The sequence below is a fragment of the Haplochromis burtoni genome, unplaced genomic scaffold, assembly GCF_018398535.1.
Source record: "Haplochromis burtoni strain Fernald_Lab_line unplaced genomic scaffold, NCSU_Asbu1 Contig_308, whole genome shotgun sequence".
NCBI classification, from domain to species: Eukaryota; Metazoa; Chordata; class Actinopteri; order Cichliformes; family Cichlidae; genus Haplochromis; species Haplochromis burtoni.
In genome coordinates, this window is record NW_024582669.1 from 48,710 (window position 1) to 70,452 (window position 21,743).

A 21,743-nucleotide genomic window follows, 5' to 3' on the forward strand; every position below is an offset into this window, starting at 1 on the left:
TATGTCTTTGTTACAGCTGTACATGGGGTGAATTGTTTCATAACTAAAACATCTAAGCCACTGAAAAGGACCTTTAAATTGTATTTGTCCTGTTGCTGTTTTTGGAACCATTTTAATGCAGTTAACGCTGCGCCCTGTGCTTTTTACAGAGCAGGTTCACCCTGAGCATGACATGAAAGGGTCTGGAGAAGCCTGTAGCATCGTTCAGCATGACCAGTTTGGTGGTGGGTCAGTGATGGTCTAGGGGGTCGTGGAGGGACAGGCTTAGGCAACGGCATCCTGAGCTCCATTAGGTATTGAAATAAAATCCTTGGAACTACTGTTGGAAAATATGTCTGGTGAGATGAGTCCTGGGTTCCTCCTGGCACACAACAATGCCCAGCTTCATGTGGTGAGAGTATGCAGGCAGCTATTGGAGGGCCTAACTAAATCCAATAGAACATCTCTGGGATACCTCAGTTCATCTGACATGCACCTCAGACTGTCCAGGAGCTCAGTGATGCACTGATCCAGATTTAGGAAGAGATCGCCCAGAACACCGTTGGTCATCTCGTTAGGAACACATATATATACAAACACACAATGTGTTTTTTTTAATGTACCAGTACATATTATACTCTAATTGAGCACTAAAAGCGCTTTTAATAATCAAAAGCAACAACTGACAGCTTTTCTCCACTGAAACATTAATCATATGATAAGCATGTATAAATGCAAAATATGACCTGTATGCATTTACAAATATCAAAGCACTGACGCAAACATATAAGCAGCATTATCAAACACCTCTTGCACTCTAAGCATATGGGCCGACTCTCCATTATATTCAGCTAATGACAGCTGTGCCCAAATTGGATGAAAATCTGCTGTTAGAGTGCTCGCCAGGTGCCTCATTATGTTTGCAATGGCTCTCATTCGCTGCTAAATGCATTCCCTCCTAGTGGTGGGTGATGAAGGAGAAAGATGATGTGATTTCTCTCCATCACCCTGTCATGATATCCAGAGGGACCTGCGAGAGGCGGTGGGGATAATGTAGGAGCTAGACACCTGTTATAACTGCCTTCTCTCAGGCTGAAGAGCATCATTTATATCATTTAATAATCGCTGGGCCTCCCCTGGGTATATCAGTCATGCATATGCATTGGTTAGCCTTTTATTCACTGTGGCATTTAGCTACAGGTGTCGTTTAAGCTTCTTTTTATAATTTTATAATTTTGTTGTCATTCACCATCATTATTTTCTTTTATCTTCTGTGTTCCTCTACTTTCATCTTGTCAGAGATCAATACATCTATTGGTGAATGAGTGATCTGGTTAAATAAAGATTTTTCCCTAAAATGCACACTATATTTTGCACAAAAATACTACAATAGCAGTACAGTGATAACGAATCAAAACGCTTTCTTTGGCAATAGGAACAGAGGACACTGGCATGATTTTTGCATGACTCGCTGTTCATTTCATTTCATGCAGCACCAAAGTTTCCCCGCTGGCTTGACACTGAAGCAGTCTGGTTCAGACAAACAGTGATTCGGCTTAATTAATTAATTATTGGTCAGTTTGACCTGCTGCCACTCTGACAGTGGCTAAATTTGCTATTTGCAGGAGCTGAGACAGGTGTGTTGAATTCAAAGTAGAGCTTAAGCAGCTGCAGCCAATCTGTAAGCAGCTCAGCCTGCTGTGTTGGCTGGATCATAGTCTATGTTATGACCAGGGGTTTTCTTTCTCAGTTTTTGCCTGCTTGCCTGGATTAGCTTCTCTTTTTTCCAGTTTCATCTACTCTGACTGTGGTGTCTGTCTCCAGCTCCTGCATGCTCAGCCTTTAGGCTCTTAGCCATCAGCACAGCCACCGTTTGTGGCTTTTCCATGCCTGCTGGCTGCCTCTGGGTCTTTTCCCTTCTGCCAGTGATTTTTATACCATTGGTGTGGTCTGTCTGCTATTTTACAATCTGCCCACACATGGGTTTGCCTGTTGTTGTCCTACATAAAATTTCACTTTCTTCCCCTTCCTTTATCCCAATTACCACAGGCCAAGAGGCGGGGTGGACAGGTCGCTAGTCTATCACAGAAAGATAGACAACCTTTCACACTCAAATTCAAACCTATGGGCAATTTAGAATCACCAGTTAACCTAGCCCCACTAACTGCATGTCTTTGGACTGCGGGAGGAAACCAGAGCACCCGGAGAGAACTCCCATCCAGATGATTAGAACTCACAACATTTTCTCTGTGAGGCAAGACAGCTAACCACTGGACCACTTTGCTGCCCTTGCAATGGCCATTTTAGACATACATGTTCGCACTGCCTGTCTAAAATAGGTACTGTGCATCTGTGTATGCTTAAGGCAAGGGTGTCCAACTCCAGGCCTCAAGGGCCGGTGCCCTGCAGGTTTTAGATGTGTCCTCGATCCAACACAGCTGATTTAAATGGCTAAATTACCTCCTCAACATGTCTTGAAGTTTTCCAGAGGCCTGGTAATGAATGAATCATTTGATTCAGGTGTGTTGATCCAGGGTGCTATCTAAAACCTGCAGGACACTGGCCCTTGAGACCTGGAGTTGGACAACCCTGGCTTAAGGGGATTGAGACACTGTGACTGTCATATCACCACCTTAGAGAAACAGTCAGAGCCACAGCAGTGGCTAATGCTAATGCTACAGTCACACTAGGGAAACCAATGGCTGACAAGTGTGTGCCTCTGAAAATGTTGCTCAGATGATGGGGACCAGGTCTGTGACCACTTGCAGTAGTCATCTTCAAAGTGACTTTGATGCATCAAAACAGGAATAAGTAATATAACCAGAATACAACCAGTAAGGTGGAGTTTTCTATTGCAAAGAGATGCATCACAGACGAGCTGCGCTCATCAGCGCAGACTTACTCAGACTGATTTCTACATGTTGGCAAAATTTGTGCATTTATAAATTAGATGGCAGTTGTTTTTAAACAGTCTGTGTGAGAGTGATTGCAGTCAGCTTGAGTCAGACCGCAACTGTTTGGAGACAGGTTGCCTCGCACCAGGCACCCTCTGTAAACGCCTTGAGATCAAAAGTGGTCACCCGGGGATTGAAAGTGTTGCATGTTCTGCCTCTGGATAATCAGTTTACTACTTGCAGTCGGTCAACCACTTGTTTTTCACGAGTCAGAAGGACGTTGCCATCCTATTTTTACTCTAGTAAAACTGAGACATTTTTTTCTATAACTGAATTTAGTTTTGAAAGTCTTTTTCAAACTAGCATAGACGTAACAGCTACATAGGAAGCTGGTACAGTCACAAGTCCAAACCTCTTTGCATCTGCTTCTTCTTTATTATTTAGCAGTCACAACATGTAATACTCTTTATATGCTGCAACTTGTCACTGCTGACATACCTGCTAAAGAAAACTGCCAAAAACTGGTGTGCTTCATCAGTGGGGCATCTGAGTAAAGGAACCCCTTCCTATATAAATGCAGTGACTCAAGAGTCAACCTCCCCTTAGTGCAACAACAAACACCCAGGAATAAATGGCTCTTACAGCAGTTAATATTATTGTGAATAAATGTTGCACATTTTATTAGGCAGCAGCCAAAATCCCAAACTTGAGGCTTTGAGTGTAATGACCCCATGGTAGCTATGCCCATGCTTTCCATAAGATTTAAGTCTATCCATGATTACCCCGACAGGCAATCAGACCAACAGAAGCACAAAGCCATGGCTGCTAATCTTTTCACAAACATAATTAGCCCAACATGTTATCTTGATGGGTAAAGTATTTAATATGAGTTAAAACTATGCTCACTTGCTTTCTTTAGACTGTGAGGAAAGAACTTGATCAACCTGTTCCTTGAAAACAGGCCTGGTATACATACTCAAAACAACACTGGCATGCATTTGGAGTTGTAATTATTAACTTAAATGTCAACATTGCATAGTCCGTAGCCAAAGTGTTGTTGATTTTTTTTTGTTGATGATCTGTAAGTGAAGGTAAATAATGCATTGAGAGGGAACTAAAAGGGCCATAAAACATATCATAAAACCAAAATAATGGGCAACTGCAGAGCCTGCTGAGAACTCAGTGGATTGATTGCTACAAATGACTAAATCTCACCCTTTTGATCTTGGTCTATCCAGTATCAAACTAGTAACACGCCCTTAGAAACAATCGAAATGTAATAAACTAAAGCATATCCATTACATATAAGGTGGAAAAAGGCTTTATGATAAAAGGCTGACAGTCTAACACCACTTTATTGGGTGTTTAATAACACTGCTTCCTCTGTGTTCGCCTTTCCCAAACGAAAGGTCAAACTGTAATAATGACACAATCTCTTGGTGCTATCTGCTCACACTGGAAGTAGAAGCCAGCTGGCATGAAAGACAACAGGGATAATGACGTGGTTCCCATCGTGAGCCGCTGTCTGCTTCCTAATAATATCACGAGCCTGTGTTGTTGCGACGTACGCACACAGAGGCTACAACTCTTACACAGCTGTTTTCCTTTGAATTATTCTTGTCCATCGTACACGTGTGTAGGTGGATACACTCTGTAGGTGGGGGTTAGCATTGCTTTTTGGTTTCAGAAATCTTATCACTGCCCAATTTCCTACTGTCTCAGGTGCCTGGCAACATCTTCTAATGTCTTCATAGTAACAAACAGGAAGTCCATTTAAAGGTAAGGCTCTTAACTCCCCCACTGTTTAAGCACTCTACTTCTGGTTGCCAAAGGAAACGTGCACTCTCCAGTTGAGGAGGAAGATGCAAACAAATGGAGCGAGCTGAAAGACACTCTAGCCCTCATTGTTGTTCACATTTGTGAAGCGCTTCACTAAACCCGCTCAAACCAAAGACGCCACTGGGTAGAGATCAAAGCAAAGACAGGTGTACTCTGAATACATGAAAGTCATGTTCATTCTGTTCCTGGTCCATTAATAAACTTCAGATCAAGCTGCCTGTCCTGTGTGAAATGTCGAGATTATGGAAAAACCATTCATCCACTTAAAAAATGGACTTGGCTAATGTCATACTGCTTACAAGCTGTTTTCTAAAGTTGAGAGGTTTTCCAAGTCAGTAAAGCTTTTCAGTAAAGAATGTATTAAATGTAGAAAATGTTGAGATGTGTAGGCTCATTTTAAATTTGTTGCCAAGAACAGAGTCATGTTTACCTCTGTCTTTCATCAACACTTTGTGAGCTGATGTGACAAACTGCTTGGATTACTTTGTAAATGAGTTTATGTGTTTTAGCAGTTCAGGACATCCTTTGTCATGTTTTCACTGCGTGATAGGTCTAGACTGCAGGCAAGGCAGTTTAGCACCTGCAGTCTTTTACAGGTGAACTATGTATAATGATATTTGTCCTCAATTATTGTCCCAGTCCTGAAGAAGCCTGCTGCTGAAACTTTCAGATTTCAGAGATGTTGCTCTCACTCCCATTGTTACCAAGTGCCTTGAGAAAATAATATTCAGCCTTGTTAAAAGGTAGCCTCCCTCTTACCTTTGACCCTGACAAATTTGTAAAAAAAGGTCCACAGAGGCGTTTCAATGATTACAGCTCTGCTTTCAGTATGATCATCCCAGATATACTAAACAGTAATTTCCTTACAAATTGTCCTCAGGATGTCAGGGTGGGCCTTAACCTCTCCTCCACCTTCTCACTCAGCAGTGGCGTCCCACAGGGCTATGTGCTGAGCCCATTGCTTGCTCACATTACACACATGACGTGCATACGTATGCCCTCCCACACTTCCAGTTCCATAATAAAGATGGCAGATGACACAGTGTTTGGCCTCATCTTAGGCAGTACATACCTCGACAAGGTCCCAAAAGTGGCCCACTGATGCCCTGCAAACAACCTCGCATTAAAGACAAAGAAAACAAAAGAAGCAATCCTGGACTGCAGGAAGTGCAGACCTGACCACTCTCCCATTTTCAATAATAGAGACTGTGTGGAAATAGTCCACAGCTTTAAATTTCTGGGTTGCCACGTATCTGATAATCCGTCCCGGTCCATTCACACCACTGCTACTATACAAAAGTCACAGAAACATCTGCGACTCCTAAAAAAAGAACAATCCATGTGTGAAGTTGGCGATTATTTTCCACCACTGTGTGACAGAGTGCATTTTTTCACTGTCTCTCAGTGTGGTATTCAGGCTGTTCAGTAGCTGATAAAAAAAAAATCCCTACAGAGGGTCATAAAGTCAGCGCAAAGGATCATCGGCTGCCCTCTTCCTTCACTCGAGGACATTGCTGACATCTGCTTCCTCTCCAGAGAACATCATAATGGCCATTTCTCACCCCAGTCATCATCTTTTCAACCTTTTGCCCTCAAGGAAGTGGTATAGGTCAATTAAAACGTACAGATCCAGACCCTTGATAAACACTCAGTGTTCTTTACAGCTTAACACCATTATGTGTGCAATATTGTGTCAGTCAGTGCAGCACTTGTCTTTGGACTTGCACTCACAGCATCTTATCTCACCCTGCCTTGGTCTGTTTTCTTTATGTTGTGTTGTTTAGGACTGGTGTATGTACTGAAATTTCAATCTATCACTGTATGTAGTGACAATAACGTCTTATTTTATACAGTCAGCTGCCACTGTAGTACGGGGTTAGCAACTTTTGCTTTCAGGACTGACTAAATTCTTCATTACACCAACAAGACAGGATGGGTCTATGCTTTCATGTTGTTTATGCCAAATTCTGACCCTACCTGTACCTATGTTAGAGCACAAATCAGGACTCATCAGTGCACACTTCCAACAGACACATTTCCAATCCTCTTTTGTCAAGTTTTTATTTATTTATTTATTAACCTTTATTTATTTCATTGTGATTTAACTCTCATTTCCAAGAGAAACCTGGCCAGGACCTCACACAGGGTCTGTCTTGGTGAGCCAGTGTGAATGTAGCCTCACCTTTTATTCTGTTAGCTCACAGATGGGCTACAGCACCCGATGTGGTCTTCTGCTGCTGTAGCCGATCTGCTTAAAAGCTTGACATGCTGTGCATTCAGAGATGCTCGTATGCATATCTTATTTGAAATAAGTGGTTTGAGTTACTGTTGCCTTCTTATCAGCTCAAACCGATCCAGCCATTCTGTTTAAATCTATTATTTTAAAAACAAAAACTCATTTCCAACATGTAAATGTAAGCAAACCATTTCCTGCCTTTGTCTTCAACATAATGCTACTCATCTTTGCACCTAACTGCAACAAAATGTAACATCTTTTGGATCGACCCTTCACCAGAAACTCAGCGAAATCATAACTGGAAAAATGGCAGATGCAGTAAATGTCAGTCATTCTGTCTCCTGGTAAGTATTATGAGTGCCTTAGCAATTTACTCTATAGTATGTGAAGCCGCTGAGGTTCTTCTATCCTGAGGCCTGAAATCATTAGCCATCTCCCAAAGCACAGCAGCGTGTTCACAGATGAACTGCTTCTGATGAGTGCGGTGGAGAGCGCTTCTGTATTTGTCCAGTCCTTCTTTAAGGACTAATCTCTCAGTGCTGGCTGGGTTTGCTGGCAGAAAAACTCTTATGTTTTGCTTTTATATCTGAACTCTCTACCTCTTTGACACAAAGTCACTTTTAGCTGTGTAGTTTGCTTCACTGGAAAAGGCAAACTGATTCTGTAGGCTGAACTGAGCGCCACTGAGAGAAGAAATACCCATTAGCTGTCGGGGTTATAAAAACATTCTTCCTTGCACTCACAAATCCTACTTGACACTGGATGCACTTAAATAGAAATTGACTTTTCTGTCAGCTGGATGGTGTAATAAAGACAAATGAAAATGCACACCTTACCCCACTGGAGAGTGAGATGTTCTCACCCAGCTCTTGTTTCCATAAATAAACAGTGTTATGCCATCCACTTTAATAAGAGTGGGCAGAAGTACTTGAATTAAAGTGCGCAGGAGTGAAGGGAGCCAAAGTTGGGTGATTAAACATAATTTAAAAAGCAAGCAGAATAAAACTCCCTAACCAAATCACAAACATGACGAGAATGCGGGTCACCACTTTTTTTCCTTTATTTTGTTGTACACACAGTTGTATTTTGATTTAAATAAATAGTAATAATATTTTTAGGCAGAGAAAAGTGCGACCGTGTCATTCAGTAAGTGCGCAGCACACACGTTACAACAGTGCAAGAACAGACCTGACGTCTGCATTTAGGATTCATTCCAGCACACGATCAAGCAACGCAGGGTGATTAAAGAACATACAGACGCTGCGACAGATGGTTCGCAGAAGGCTCAGAAGGGCTGCATTGAGTTTAAAAGCTGGTGAAATTAAAAGTGTTAACCTTGACTCTGTGATTCATTTTCATGACGCGCTGCCTTGTTTATCACTGCACAAACTGTGGCAGACACAATGGCTACATCTACTGGCCATTCTGCAGAGCTACACTCGTAGTTGAAGCCCTGGTGCACACAGAAGTCTGGAGGGGACTAACTAATATAGTTAAATTCTAGATGCAGTCCAGTTGCTGCATAAACATAAATGAGAGAAAGAGAGAAAAAAACAAAAAACAAAAAAACAGAATTACACACAGTCTGCGTTCCCAGAAAGGTCATCAAATAGGAAAACACACGTGCATGGTTCACTGAGCTGGATAGATAAAAAACAAAACAGCATCAGATTGCACAATAAACATGAACTGTTATCTAGCAGCTCACAAGTGTTGAACTAGAGAAGGTAATCCCTACAGCACATGCTGTTCAAATGATTGCCCAAACTACTGCAAACACATGCCAGTTTTTGGCAGGAGCTTGAGAGATTTCTGCATAAATATGAGTGAGGACAATTTCTTTGGCATACGGACCCTACAAAAGGGTTCAGCACCATCACTCTCAATGGCGATCTAAAAGACATTTTAGAAGCTTTATATAGGTTTGCAATAAATAAACACAAAATGTGTGTTGGGTAGGATTAAAGGCCTAGACCAAATTGTAAATTAAGAACAGATTTGAACAGTCAATATTAAGGGGATCACATCTCATAAATAACACACAGGATTTAATCTGCACAGAAGTCAATTAAAACCTGAAGATAAACTCAAAAGGCACGGCTTGTTATAATCCCACAGGTCAAATTTCATTCAGCAGCTTTATGGTCAAGGTCAGGATCATGCGTTGAGGAAGTAAATGAGCAGATTTTACCCAACTGGTAGAGATCATTCAGCGGATCGTGCTCTGTCATTAGGTCTGGAACTTCATTCATTTTCCCTTGGTTCTTCTTATCAAACACTGCTGTAATCTGAGCCAGCGTCTTGCCCTTTGTCTCTGGCAAGGTGAGCCCCAGAAACACAGCAGATACCAAACAAACACAGAGGAAAGGCAGAAAGCAGAGGTTTCCCAGGCCATTGACGATGAAAGGTAACAGCATTCCCATTAGGAGCAGGCTAATCCACATTAGAGAGCCGGCGATCATGTAGGCCGCTGGACGAGCCGTCTGATCAAAGATCTCAGCTGGTAAGATCCCTGTCACTCCGGCTGGGCCCAGGCCAAAGCTGAGGATGTAAGCGAAAACGCACACCATGCTGAGGTATGCCATCCCTGTCACTTTGCGGCTCTGGAGTGAAAGAGCTACAGTAAAAACTATAGACCAACAAGACATGAGACTGTAACCCCCGATGAGAAGGTACCGGCGACCCACGCGTTCAATCAGGAGGTTACTCAGAATGGAAGCTGTTAGCTCAGATGCCCCCGTCCCAATGGTGACGTACTGAATTTTCTCTGGTGGGATCCCTGCTTCCTGAAAGATGTAGGAAGCATAGAAGTAGATGGAGTCGTTTCCACAGAGCATCATGGCGCTGCTGGCGGCCATGACTGTTTTGAGTTGTGATCGTAAATTACGATCCTTAAACAGGGCCCAGGGCGTCTTAGCAGAAGATGTAGCTCCAGAATTTATGGCTACGGACATTTGCTGCTCCTGAAGCAACTCCTCCATCTCCAAAACGGGAGCCTCCCCGCCGCGGAGTCTTCCAAGAGCCTGGAGACATGCTTCCCTGTCTCCCCTGTCGATGAGTAGGTACCTGGGGCTTTCGGGGAACCAGGGAAGGGTAAGGAGCTGGACCAGTGCTGGCAAAGCATTACTAGCCAGTAAGTAGGGCCAAAGAGGCTCACTACCCAAAAGCTCAGTAAGTCCCACAACCTGACCCAAAAAGATCCCGAATGCAGTAAAGACGGCAGAAGAAAACGCCACAGCACCTCTGAGGTGTTTGGGGGCACTCTCTCCAAAATACATAGGCTGGACATTCATGCTGACACCTGAGTTCATCCCCACCAGAAAGCGAGCAATGATGATCATCTCAAATGATTTTGCCACCTGGCATGTTAGCACCAGCACAGCAGCAGCAAACATGAAGGAATTGTTCAAAAGCAGAGACTTTTTCCTCCCAAAGCGAACTGACATAGGGCCTGCCAGCAGGGCCCCAAGGAGGCCACCAAGAGAAAAGGCTGATACTATCAGGGTCCACACCAGGGTCACCTCAGGGATATCCAAGCCTGTACCCCAGCGCTCTATGTAGGTGTCATTAATAAACTTTTGGATGTAGCTGGTAGGAGCGTTGATGATGGAGATGTTGTAGCCGTACTGAAAGGTTCCTCCAATGGCAGCACAGAGCACAGTCAGTCCAAGAGTCAATCCATTGCCTGAAGGTTTCCTGGTTTCTTCTGGTACATTATCTGCAGACTTCATCTCAAAGCCGGCTCTTTAAGTGGAAGAGCAAACTTGTCCCCTTCCGTTAGTTGTTCAATCAGTCCAAACCTTTTATGTAGCTTAGAGAGGCGTTTTTCACTCATATGAGACTACGGCTGATCTCTAATGCGGTTCAAATGAAAGGCAGCGTGATTCTTCAGTTAGAGCCGGGGTTATATAAATCTGCGCCTTTTCCCTGAGTCTAACCTTTCAGGCAACGTCCTACCCGCAAGAGTTCTGCTGCAGTGATCCTTCCCCAGTCAAATTTAGAGTTAAAGTTTAAACGTTATCTCAAATTACAGAAATTATTTAAAAGAGTAATAAAAAGAAGTGAAACCAGCTATGGGAAACAAGTATTATTCCGAAAAATAAATCCTGCTAGTCTAAATTTAGAGAATTATTTTCACCACCTTAACGGATGTTTTTGCATGTGTGAGGCGCGTACAGAGTGCTGATTGGTTCAAACTGCTTACGTCATTTTTGTGCGACTACTACTGTCGCGAGGAAAAAATGTAAGTGAACGCAGTCGTTTTAATTTGTTTCTCTTTTGTATTTGGCTTATAAATTGCAAATCACTACACGAAAGTGTTAACGCGAAAGGTACTGCTTTTAGCTTTACACGAAATTGTTAATAAGCAAACACAATATACAGCCATATTATTATTATTATTTATATATTTAACCAACGGTAAGCTAGCTAACTTTTGAGCTAGCTTGATTTTGTTTTGCATTTTCTATGAGTAGATATACTGTGGCCACTCAGCATTTGTCCTCATTCTTAAAAATGCATATGTGGCGATTACAGAAATGTGTTGCCGAACTGCTCAAAGAGCAAATGAACGAGGGTTCGCGAGTCTCCTACAGAATATTAACAACAAAAGGGAGTTCGTTTTCTCCCCCTAACACAGAACTATTGGTAGCATCTATTTGACAAATCGACTAAATTAATTTGTAGCTCATGTCAAAAGCGCAAAGAATTATGCTTCCTTAAACAAGCGGTCATTCTTACCTCAGTGTTGGAAAAAGTGACGATGCAGATGCTTTTGCACAGAGACGGAAAGACGTTACTTTAGCATCCCTGTAGTTACATCAGTGGAATATTATTTAACTGAGAATAAAGATCCTTTTCCCTCATATACCTCAGAGTGTTAGTTACCTTTAATAACTGGGATGTGATCAATAGCAGGCAAGGAGTTAAAAATGGAGAAATGACGATCGTGTTCAACATAGTCTGACTAAGCCAAAAGTTTTGGAATTTTGATTTAATAATTAAAACTATGATAAAGGGGAAAATCCAAAAAAGTATCAGTAATATAGGTAATCAACATTTAGGTTCAAAAAGCTAGAAAGGGACAATATAATTCAGTAAAAATGTAAGATTATTTACAGCCACTTGTAACCGTACTGCCAAAATACTGTAAATTTCAACGGTGGCTATGAAGATAATGTATGTGTGTAAAAACATAGAAAGATGAAGAAAATTTGCAGGTCCAAAATATAATATAATATATTTCAGTGCAGCATATTTTGAAGCCACCTAACAGTTTTACCAGTGTTTGTTTAAAGTTAAAAACTGCCTGCCCAATAAAACAAAGAAAAAAGTACAATTAAACAGTATTTGTTGGAAAAAGTTTATTATTAATTTTCACTATGACATAATCTTATCATTTCAAGTAAAATGAGGTTTGCCTTCAAAAAATATTAAAAAGCTGTAGTTTGAGTTTCCCTTCTCTTCTTTTCTTGAGTTACATCTCACATATAGACCAGCTCAGCTTCAAGCCTCTTTTACTCCATTTTTGTTTTTCCTTACTTTTATACTTTCCAAGTCTGCTTGGGTCCCGCTGATGTAAATTTTTGGAAAGGTAGTGCAGATGTTAACCTCATGTTATCATATGACGTGAAGGACAATAAAGCTCCTTGAATCCTTGAGATTTTAAATAACCTTACCAAAATTATAAAAAAAAGTTGTGCAGGCTAAAATAGAAATGTTCCTTCAAAATCTAGTCCGTAAAGGCCTGTAATGTAGTGGGGATGGAGCCGGACTCCCTTAAGGTGGTGTCAGAGAGGCGAATGTTGTCCAAGATGAGGACAATGCTGGACAATACAGCCCATCCACTCTATGACAGGAGCACGTTCACTTAGAGACTGAGTTACCTAAATGCACCGCTTAATAACACAGGAAATCATTCCTGCCTGTCAGTTTGCATGGTTTGATGTTACTGTATGCAAATGATAATCTATTTTTGCACAGTGCAAAGGTGTTGGGGATGTCTGGCACCCTAAATCTTAGATCTTTTTGGGGTTTTTTCTCCTTTAACAGGGCGCCTTCTCCAACAAAAAGGAAGGACGATGACAAGAGCAAACAGCGCAGCAAGGACAAGTCAGGAGCCACTAAAGAGGGAGCTGACAAAGGCCGGGGCCGAGACAAGAACCGCACCCGACGCAGCGCTTCTAGCAGGAGCAGCAGGTCAGATCACTAACCACCTGTTCCCCTCTGGTTTGAATGAGAGTTAGCTCATTTTAATTAAAGCTTTGGGACCAAACCCTTCTATTGCTCCCCTCAGCAGATCATCCATTTAAAAAAATAAATAAATAAATAAAAAATTATCATAATGTTCTCTTTAGGTCGAGCTCCAGCTCCAGCAGCAGCAGCTCAGGTTCCAGCTCTGGCTCCTCCAGCGGCTCAAGCTCGTCTGCCTCCAGTCACTCTGGCTCCTCCAGCTCCCGCTCTTCTTCCTCCTCATCTTCATCATCCTCACCCAGCCCCAGCCGCCAACGCCACAACAACAGACGACGCTCGCGCTCAAAGTATGGAAGCGTTTACTAGGAAGCACCCAAAAAACTAAATGTAGTAAGAGATTAGCAAGAGGTTGTACATTGCCTGTTCAGTGAGTAATCCTCAGTGAGTCTTGGTTCTGGTGATGTTTTCATAAAAAGAACTTAAATGTACTTGAAGAGTTTTCATATTAGACGCTGTCATTAACAGCTCACATGTTAAATTAAAGTCAGATGTGATTGTAGGTCTAAATCGCCAAAGAAGGAAGGCAGGGATCGACGACGCAGGAGTCCCACACCCAAACCGACCAAGGTCTTCCTGGGTCGGCTGACCAGAAACGTCATCAAGGTACATTCTTAACTAGAAGTGCTTAAAAAGATGGCTTTTTTTGTTTGTTTGTTTTTATTGTTATCACACTGACTCTTTTGCAATGTCACAGAATGTTTTTTGTTTTGCTTTTTTTTTGTCATCCATAACATAAAATTTCAAGTTGATAAGCCGTTAGCTCCACCAATCAGGACCTCTCTGAATATATTTCACTGTTACCCGGAAACAGAAGGTGGAGGCATCAGCTACCAATGCTACAGATGGAGGTCACGAATGAGCAAACTGCTTTCAAAATGGTTTTAAAATGATGACATCCTTGTGTTACTAGTGGAAACATGCTGTTATTATTAGCATTAACAGGAATTTTTCCATGTTTACTATACATATTCCTGATTTTGAGTGCACCTGTGACTGCACCATTTGTGGGTAACTAGGGAATGACGTCATTCACGGAGCTTTCTGATTGGCAGAGCTAACTTGAAATTTCAAATAAACTAAAAATGTAGTTATGGATGTATTTTTTTTCTTTTATCCCCACAGTGGTGGAAACTATCTTCCATACTTTTGTATTTAAGTCATAAAAGCAGGGAATCTTTGTGTGATGTATACAAGCAGTGTGCAAATGGATAACCATGAAGCCAGATTTTCTTTCACACCCGATTTCTGTTGATACGTGCGTTACGATAAATCCTGAGGGACTTTAGGACACTGCAGCCAACAGAATAACAAGTAATAAACATACTGCTTAGTCACAGCTTTAAACTGTGAGCAGAGTTTATTTTCACAGTTCTTAAAAAGTTTTTGTGTTTACAGTTTGTACTGAAACTTTTTGTTGATTCAAATGAAGAAGAGGATCGTAGGGATGGTGGAGAGTGCTCACAGGGGACTGATTAAGCCTTTGTTTTGGAGTTTGAGTCAGCAGCATTAAAATCTCTGGTAAACACTGTTAGCTACAAGCACAGTGGCCACATTTCATTTTTGTGAAAACTTAAGATATTTGATCATTTGTAGTTGATTGTAAAGCAAATCTTTGTAGTTGCTTAAAAAAACAAATGTAGGCTGTAATGAAATGCTTTGCATTTCTATTATTACCTTAATACTTTTACCAGTACGCTCACGAAACAAGCATGGAGTTACTGATTACACTGAATGCGGCTACAAAGAACTGATAAGGTGTTAACTGCAAGAAGGTATTTCTTACTCTAATAAGTATTAGCAGCCTTTCATTCCCTCAAATCCTGTTTGTTTTCTGTCTCAGTACAGAAACTTGTTCAGTCTTTTCTGGATAATTCTGTGTGTTCCAGAATTTTTAGTACACTCTGGGAGACTGAGAGAGGATTAATGCTGCAGATGATTCAGAGTGTGTAGCTGTCCGCTACACTGTTAATTGCAGAACAGTGGAGCTGCATCTGTGGACCTCTGGAGGAGAGAGGAGGGGTGGAGGGGTGGCGTGGGGGGTTCTTGATGATTTAATTCATTGGTTTCCCGCTTGATAAATAATAATCATTAAAATATATATTCAGGCTTTCATTCTAATATATATACTAATTTCCTAAATGGCATTCTATAATATGTCATATGTAATGTGTGTCTGTGTGTAACCACGTGTATAACCTTTTGTTGGTGATGCTTAGACTGCCCAGTTACACAGAAATGACCCCCAGAATGAACCCAGCTGTCATCCAAATTCAGGTTCAGATTTCTTTACTGTCATTCAGTCAATACATCACAGATGCACTGCTGAACAAAATTAGGATCACAGAAAAACAAACAAAAATCGGAGGTCAGGTCATAGCTGTCACAGAGCCGTACTGTGCTGCACGCCAGTCTGTGATAGCTTTTGCTTAAAGGTAGAAGAGAGACCAGTCTGTGGCAGGGGTGCCTGCTAATCCTTTTTGCCCTTGACAGGTGGCATTGTTGGGCCAGGCTCCCAACAGGTGGCAGTGAGACCCCATTAATCTCAGCTGCCATCGCCACGCTCCCCAGTGGCTTTCTGTTTGCGGCACTGCTGCTCTCACGCCACAGAGTGTTGGTACTTGGTGTTGGTACACTCTGTGTGGTGGCTCTGTAGGAAGTGGTGAGGACAGATGGGTTAAGATGAGCCTTTTTTTAACCTCTGTAGGAAGTGCAGGAGATTTTTTTTGAAAACATAGATGTGCAGGGGTGACATGAACCCCCATGAATATTATATGAAGCACAGTTTCCACACCAGTGTTGATGATATAGATCGGGCTGCGTATAGTCAAATAACAGCTCTTTGGGGAGGGGGGGGGTTCACTTGCAGAATAAGATTTTCATTGCTGCAAAAAGTTTCACCTCCTTGTAGTCCTTGTTATTATTTTCCTTGTGACTTTGATGAGATGTTGAATTTACAAAGTAGTTTTCTGAGATCATGCAGTGTTGTGGCTGTGAGGTGATCCTGGAGTCTGTAATACATGTAATACCCTGTCCCAGTCTAGTTGTATCTCTATGGTCCTGAAATTGGTTCTCTCACTCTGATATTGATACTTTTTTTTTTCTTCATGCAACCTCAGCCACAACTGGTCATGACAGATGGCTGTCCCTCCTTGATCCTGGATCTGAGCTCCGAGGTTTCCTCCTGTTAAATGTTTTTTTTTTTCTTCCTATTGTCACCAACTGCTTGCTTATAGGGTTTGATTGTTGATGATTTTCTCTGTATTACTGTAGGGTCTTTACCTTACAGTATAAACTACATCCAGGTGACGGTTGTTGTGATTTTGTGGCATATGAATAAAATTGAATTGAAATTTTAGATCTAGCCACATAGAGCCTTAGCATGCTCCTCAGTGTCTGTGTCCTGGGCTGTGATGACTGCCCCTCGAAACACTGATCAGTCTGTGCAAATCCTGCAGTGCTGCTCCGTAGTTCTGATGACCAGAGGTCTGTATGCTGGAATTTACAAGACAGAGACGTGGTCTGATGAGTTGATGGTCGGAGCGGAGGACTGAATGCTTTGAATGCTGCTGTTATGTTTCAATAAACACAAGTAGTCAAGTATGATGGACCCTCTAGCTACAAAATCCACGTTGGAAAAAGTGGCGGAGAACTTTTTTCATAACCATTTGTTGGTTGTTTTGTATCAGGTTACTGTCAGCTTTGCGTCTGTGTAACCGTGGATGTAAAGAACAGTGATGGAAATTACTGAGTTTGCTGAACGGCCAGCATTTAACGGCCAAGTCCTCAGTGTGTGGAGAACAATGTGATAGGCCCTGTTTGTGTCCATGCACCATCTGTTGTTGATGTGGATACCTACTCCACCACCACAAGGAATGCTGCTTCTGTGTGACGTTTTCCCCGCTAAGCCTCATCTGTGCAGTCGTCGGGCTCCTGAGACTTTAAATGAGCAAAGATTTCAAGTTCAAGCAGAATGATGAATGAAGTCTGTAATCAGCAACTGACAACCGGGAAACCACAAATGGATCAAAAATCAAAAGAGGGCTCACCAAAGACTTAATCCAGAGATGGGCAAGCAGTGGTCACGTGATCAGGCTAAAAGAATCAGTTCTACCAGGAAGAACAAATTATTTTTGGTTTAGAAGCCGAAAGTTACTCACAATAAAAACAGCAGGTATCTCAAAGGTTTTCTGTGTCTTTTATAGGAGCACATCCAGGAGATTTTCTCCACATATGGCAAGATCAAGATGATTGAAATGCCCATGAACCGTATGCACCCTCACCTGTCCAAGGGGTACGCCTATGTGGAGTACGAGACCTCCGAAGAGGCAGAGAAGGCTCTGAAGCACATGGACGGAGGTAGGAAGGACTGAAGAGATTGTTTCAGAGCCACGTTCTGAGTCATGTGCTTAAAGTGGATCAAGTCTCACGCTGATGTCTTTCAGGTCAGATCGATGGTCAGGAAATCACTGTCACAGCTGTGCTGACTCCCACGGTGCGCCCCCCTCCTCGCAGGCTTTCCCCTCCCCGGAGGATGCCTCCTCCGCCCCCGATGTGGCGCCGGACTCCACCTCGTATGAGGAGAAGGTAATGAGCAAATGATGGGCACCCACAGTGGAGAAGGGGGAGGAGGAGAGAGGAAACCTTTACCTCTTCTGTTATTTATGTTCTTTTCTCTTAATTTCTCTTTTTCTAGATCTCGGTCTCCACGCCGACGGTCTCCAGTGCGGCGCAGGTCTCGATCGCCTGGCCGCCGCCGCCATCGGTCGCGATCAAGTTCCAACTCCTCGCGCTAGCGATCGTGAAGCCTTTCCTCTCCCTCGCCTCCTCTGAATTTATTCTTTTGTTTTGTCCTTTTGATCAGAGCAACAAAAAATGTGAAAGAAAAATGTTTTTGTGTTGTTACCTTGTTAAGTGGCGAACACAGGAGCACCAAAGTCTTTACCATTTTCCCCAGTAAAGACATTCAGGCGGTGTTTTATGATAATAAGACGTAAGAATTGCGTTGAACTTTAAATGCTTCATTTTTAATACATCGAAACCTTTTCATTATTTTCTAGTATTTTTGTTGTGTTCATGTATTTGAAAACAATAGAAACACAAAACTGTAAAAGAGCCTAAAAGGCAAATCTTCATGTGTCCCCAGTAAGAAAAAAGGCTGTGAGATCAGAATAAAAGAACCTCTTGTATGTTTATGAACCACAGTGGGATTAATATGAAAATTGCAATGCAACCATTTCCTAGTTTTCAAATCATTATTGGACCTCCGTCCTTCAGATTAACAGTTTCCTTCTACTGCCTGTCCCTAATTTCTGTTGTCAGTTATGGTGTTGGGTAGTTACTCAGTCATATGGCAATGAATAGCCATTATTGCCATTGCATTTACAAGTGCTATTAAAGCCTAGATAATCACACTAATCTTTATGTCTATCATATGACCTACCCACAATATTACTGTCTTGTAATCCTGCCACGACCTTAGAATGAATGACTCCGTGATCGTTACTAGATGGGTTGCTGTTGTTTGCTCTACCCTGAATGCAATAAGCTCTATTAGATAGATCAGTGAAGACACGACAGGAAAGACATTCTGCAAACTCAAACCTGGGCTTGCCACTCTCAGCCATATGACATGAGGTCACCCGTTCAACATGCTGAGCTAAACCAGCACAAATAAAATCAGTACTTAATTATAGTTAAGTAATGAGTTGAAGACATAATTCAGACATGACAAAGATCTGTGGGCTTCCTGTTTTTGTCTGAATTCTGATAAAACTTTTTAGTGGTGTAGTGAGGGGTCAGACTGTTAACTAAATTATATAATAACTAAATGTTAATTTGACCGAGTCTTCAAGGTGAACTCAATGATTTATTGGTTGAAAAATGAGAAAGAGGCTTACAACTGATAAACTATAAGTCTTACGAGTGAGGTAAGTATTAGCATATAGAGAGTATCATATAAAGATTATATATAAAAATTTACAATGTCACATTTGACCTCTGACCTCTCCTTCAATAGATGGATCTGAAGGTCAAAGCAATAATAATGCTGTAGAGTTATTCAAAGCTGTTTCTTTCTGCCATTGTTTCCATTGACAAGATAAAACTATCTAGGGAGTAATATAAGGGGATTCTAAATATCACGTCATAATTTAGTTTAAAACCACTTCCTTCTATCATCATCATCACTCCCTGAATCCAGAGACTCTTTAGCATCGATATCAGTCATCCAGGTGCTTGGAAGATGACGTAGCAGCTTCGTCAGAAGGATGGACAAATGTCTCACTAACAGTCACAGTAGTGGATGTTTTACTGTCACAACCAGAGCCAAAGACCACAGCTGAATTCCTAAAATATTCACATGAAATCACGCTGGATGCAAGCACAAAAAACACATCCACACTGCAAAACCTTTCTAACCCTCAGGTTTAAAAAAATCCAGATATAATGAATGACTCTGACATTATGTAAGTTGGCAAGTACTGACAGTTTACGTCATTATTATAGGTACAATCTGTGGGTTAGTGAATTCCCTTCCCTCTCTACTGACTTCTGGTTATATTTTGGGTAAGAATCAGAAGGCTGTTTTCTCCTTTGACATCTCCTTTGCTAAGAACTCGTACATTTATTCTGACACTCTGGCATAAAGGGCTATAATGGACTCTGGACTGAATATTAAAAATGCCATATCATGCAATAGGCCTGTAGCGAGTAGGTCACTGGTTATGATCATACTGTAAATTTTTAATTGAGGCTGTCAGAAGCTGGGATGGGACTGACTCACTGTTACAGCAGGTGGTTTTTTTCACCTCGCTTTGTAATGTTGCATCATATTTTATGACATTGTTAATGTAAATTGCCAGTAAATATTCAGCTCAGAATGGTTTTTTGGAGCCACTTGCTGCTGGTCTTTAGAAAGTTACATCTCGTATACTTAAACAAATGACTGAGACTATGGCTCCAACATCATCAGATCAGATGAATAATAACCATCAATCAAATCTAGCTTTTTTAACATACTACTGACAAGACTGCATCATTGTGTTTCAAGGAAACCAAGCAACTTATAGTGACATGGGGACCTCTTTTATAAAGGAAATATACTGGACAATCTATTGCACAACCACACTGAAGTACAGCTGTGTTCCTCTTTCTTCAAAAAGGTCTAATTTATACCACTATACCACATTGTGTTCCATTATATTCAGCATGTTGTTTTTTCCTTACTAAAATAAAGATGTTTCCCTGTTAACAGAAAAGGTGCCAGCTCTTCCAATACTCAGTAAGACGTTCACCCATGCTTTCACCGGTAAATAAAATCATGCCCTGTGATAAATGGTCTGCTCCACACAGTTTTACATGTTGCGATTATACGCGTATGATCTGGAGTCAAATATTTGTATTATTTAAAATTTGGGAGTGGGACTTGCATTTTTTTAAGCACAGGTGTGCAGCTCATATGAGACTGCACCTTTCAGATCCTCTTGTCTCGCTCAGTACAAACCTCCCTCTGCACTCAGCTGCAGAAATCTGCTGTTGTAACATGATTCAGCAGAAGGCATCAGTATATTCAGGGAGCTTTCTCAGAGGGAAAAAGACAAAGTGATATCTGGGCCTGGGATGTATGTCATTTATTTTATTATGCTGCTGATCCTTCCTGGACAAAGTAAGTCTGTTTCACAACCCTTTGTAGATAACTGTGAATAGGACAGTAACTTGTGGTAAGTCACCCGTGAAATTGTTTAGACGTTTGTAGACGGGATGAAATGAAATCAAATAAAAACACACACACACACTTTTGTTCACATGGCGGTTTCATTCTATGATCATATCTACACTTTAATAGACTGCTGTAAAATTGACATGATTTTACATTCTGTAAACAGCAAAGCATTCTGGGAGCTTGAGGCAGTTTTTAGCAGTAAATCAAATACACACCTTATTCTGTAAACTTCAAATTCAAACATACACTGTGGGATTATTTTAATTTAATTTAACTTTAATATGTTTTGTTTGGGCAGCACGGTGGCACGGTGGTTAGCACTGTTGCCGCACAGCAAGAAGGTCCTGAGTTCAATTCCTCCATCAGGCCGGGGTCTTTCTGTGTGGAGTTTGCATGTTCTCCCCGTGTTTGCGTGGGTTCTCTCCGGGTACTCCGGCTTCCTCCCACCGTCCAAAGACATGCAGCTTGTGGGGATAGGTTAATTGGATAATCCAAATTGCCACTAGGGTGAATGTGAGTGTGAATGGTTGTCTGTCCCTATGTGTTAGCCCTGCGACAGACTGGCGACCTGTCCAGGGTGTACCCCGCCTTTCGCCCTATGACAGCTGGGATAGGCTCCAGCGCCCCCCGCGACCCTGAAAAGGATAAGCGGATGGATGGATGTTTTGTTTGTTTAGGTGCTTAAAATTTGGCATTTCTGAAAGTAATGTGAAACATATGTTGCCACTAGTCGTCTACTACCATGGTAAGGTTAGCTTAATTGATGCTAGTTAAAAGCTAACTTGATTATTTCCAATGCCCTCATTAGTGAATGTTGAGGAGC

The 21,743-nt window shown here is 41.7% G+C and overlaps 2 protein-coding genes across 2 annotated transcripts; one reads left to right on the forward strand and one right to left on the reverse strand.

The window, feature by feature from the left end:
• Positions 1-7,984: 7,984 nt before the first annotated feature.
• LOC102310299 (solute carrier family 2, facilitated glucose transporter member 11-like) lies at positions 7,985-11,075 on the reverse strand. Its single transcript, XM_042228171.1, has one exon. It carries the CDS (start codon positions 10,677-10,679, stop codon positions 9,075-9,077), a length of 1,605 nt encoding a protein of 534 aa, XP_042084105.1. The 5' UTR covers positions 10,680-11,075; the 3' UTR covers positions 7,985-9,074.
• Positions 11,076-11,122: 47 nt separating this feature from the next.
• LOC102310604 (RNA-binding protein with serine-rich domain 1) lies at positions 11,123-18,396 on the forward strand. The gene is made up of 7 exons (XM_005941760.3): positions 11,123-11,191; positions 13,000-13,146; positions 13,305-13,487; positions 13,701-13,803; positions 17,403-17,556; positions 17,643-17,784; positions 17,894-18,396. Coding segments are annotated over exons 1-7 (831 nt in total). The 5' UTR covers positions 11,123-11,189; the 3' UTR covers positions 17,994-18,396.
• Positions 18,397-21,743: the final 3,347 nt, after the last annotated feature.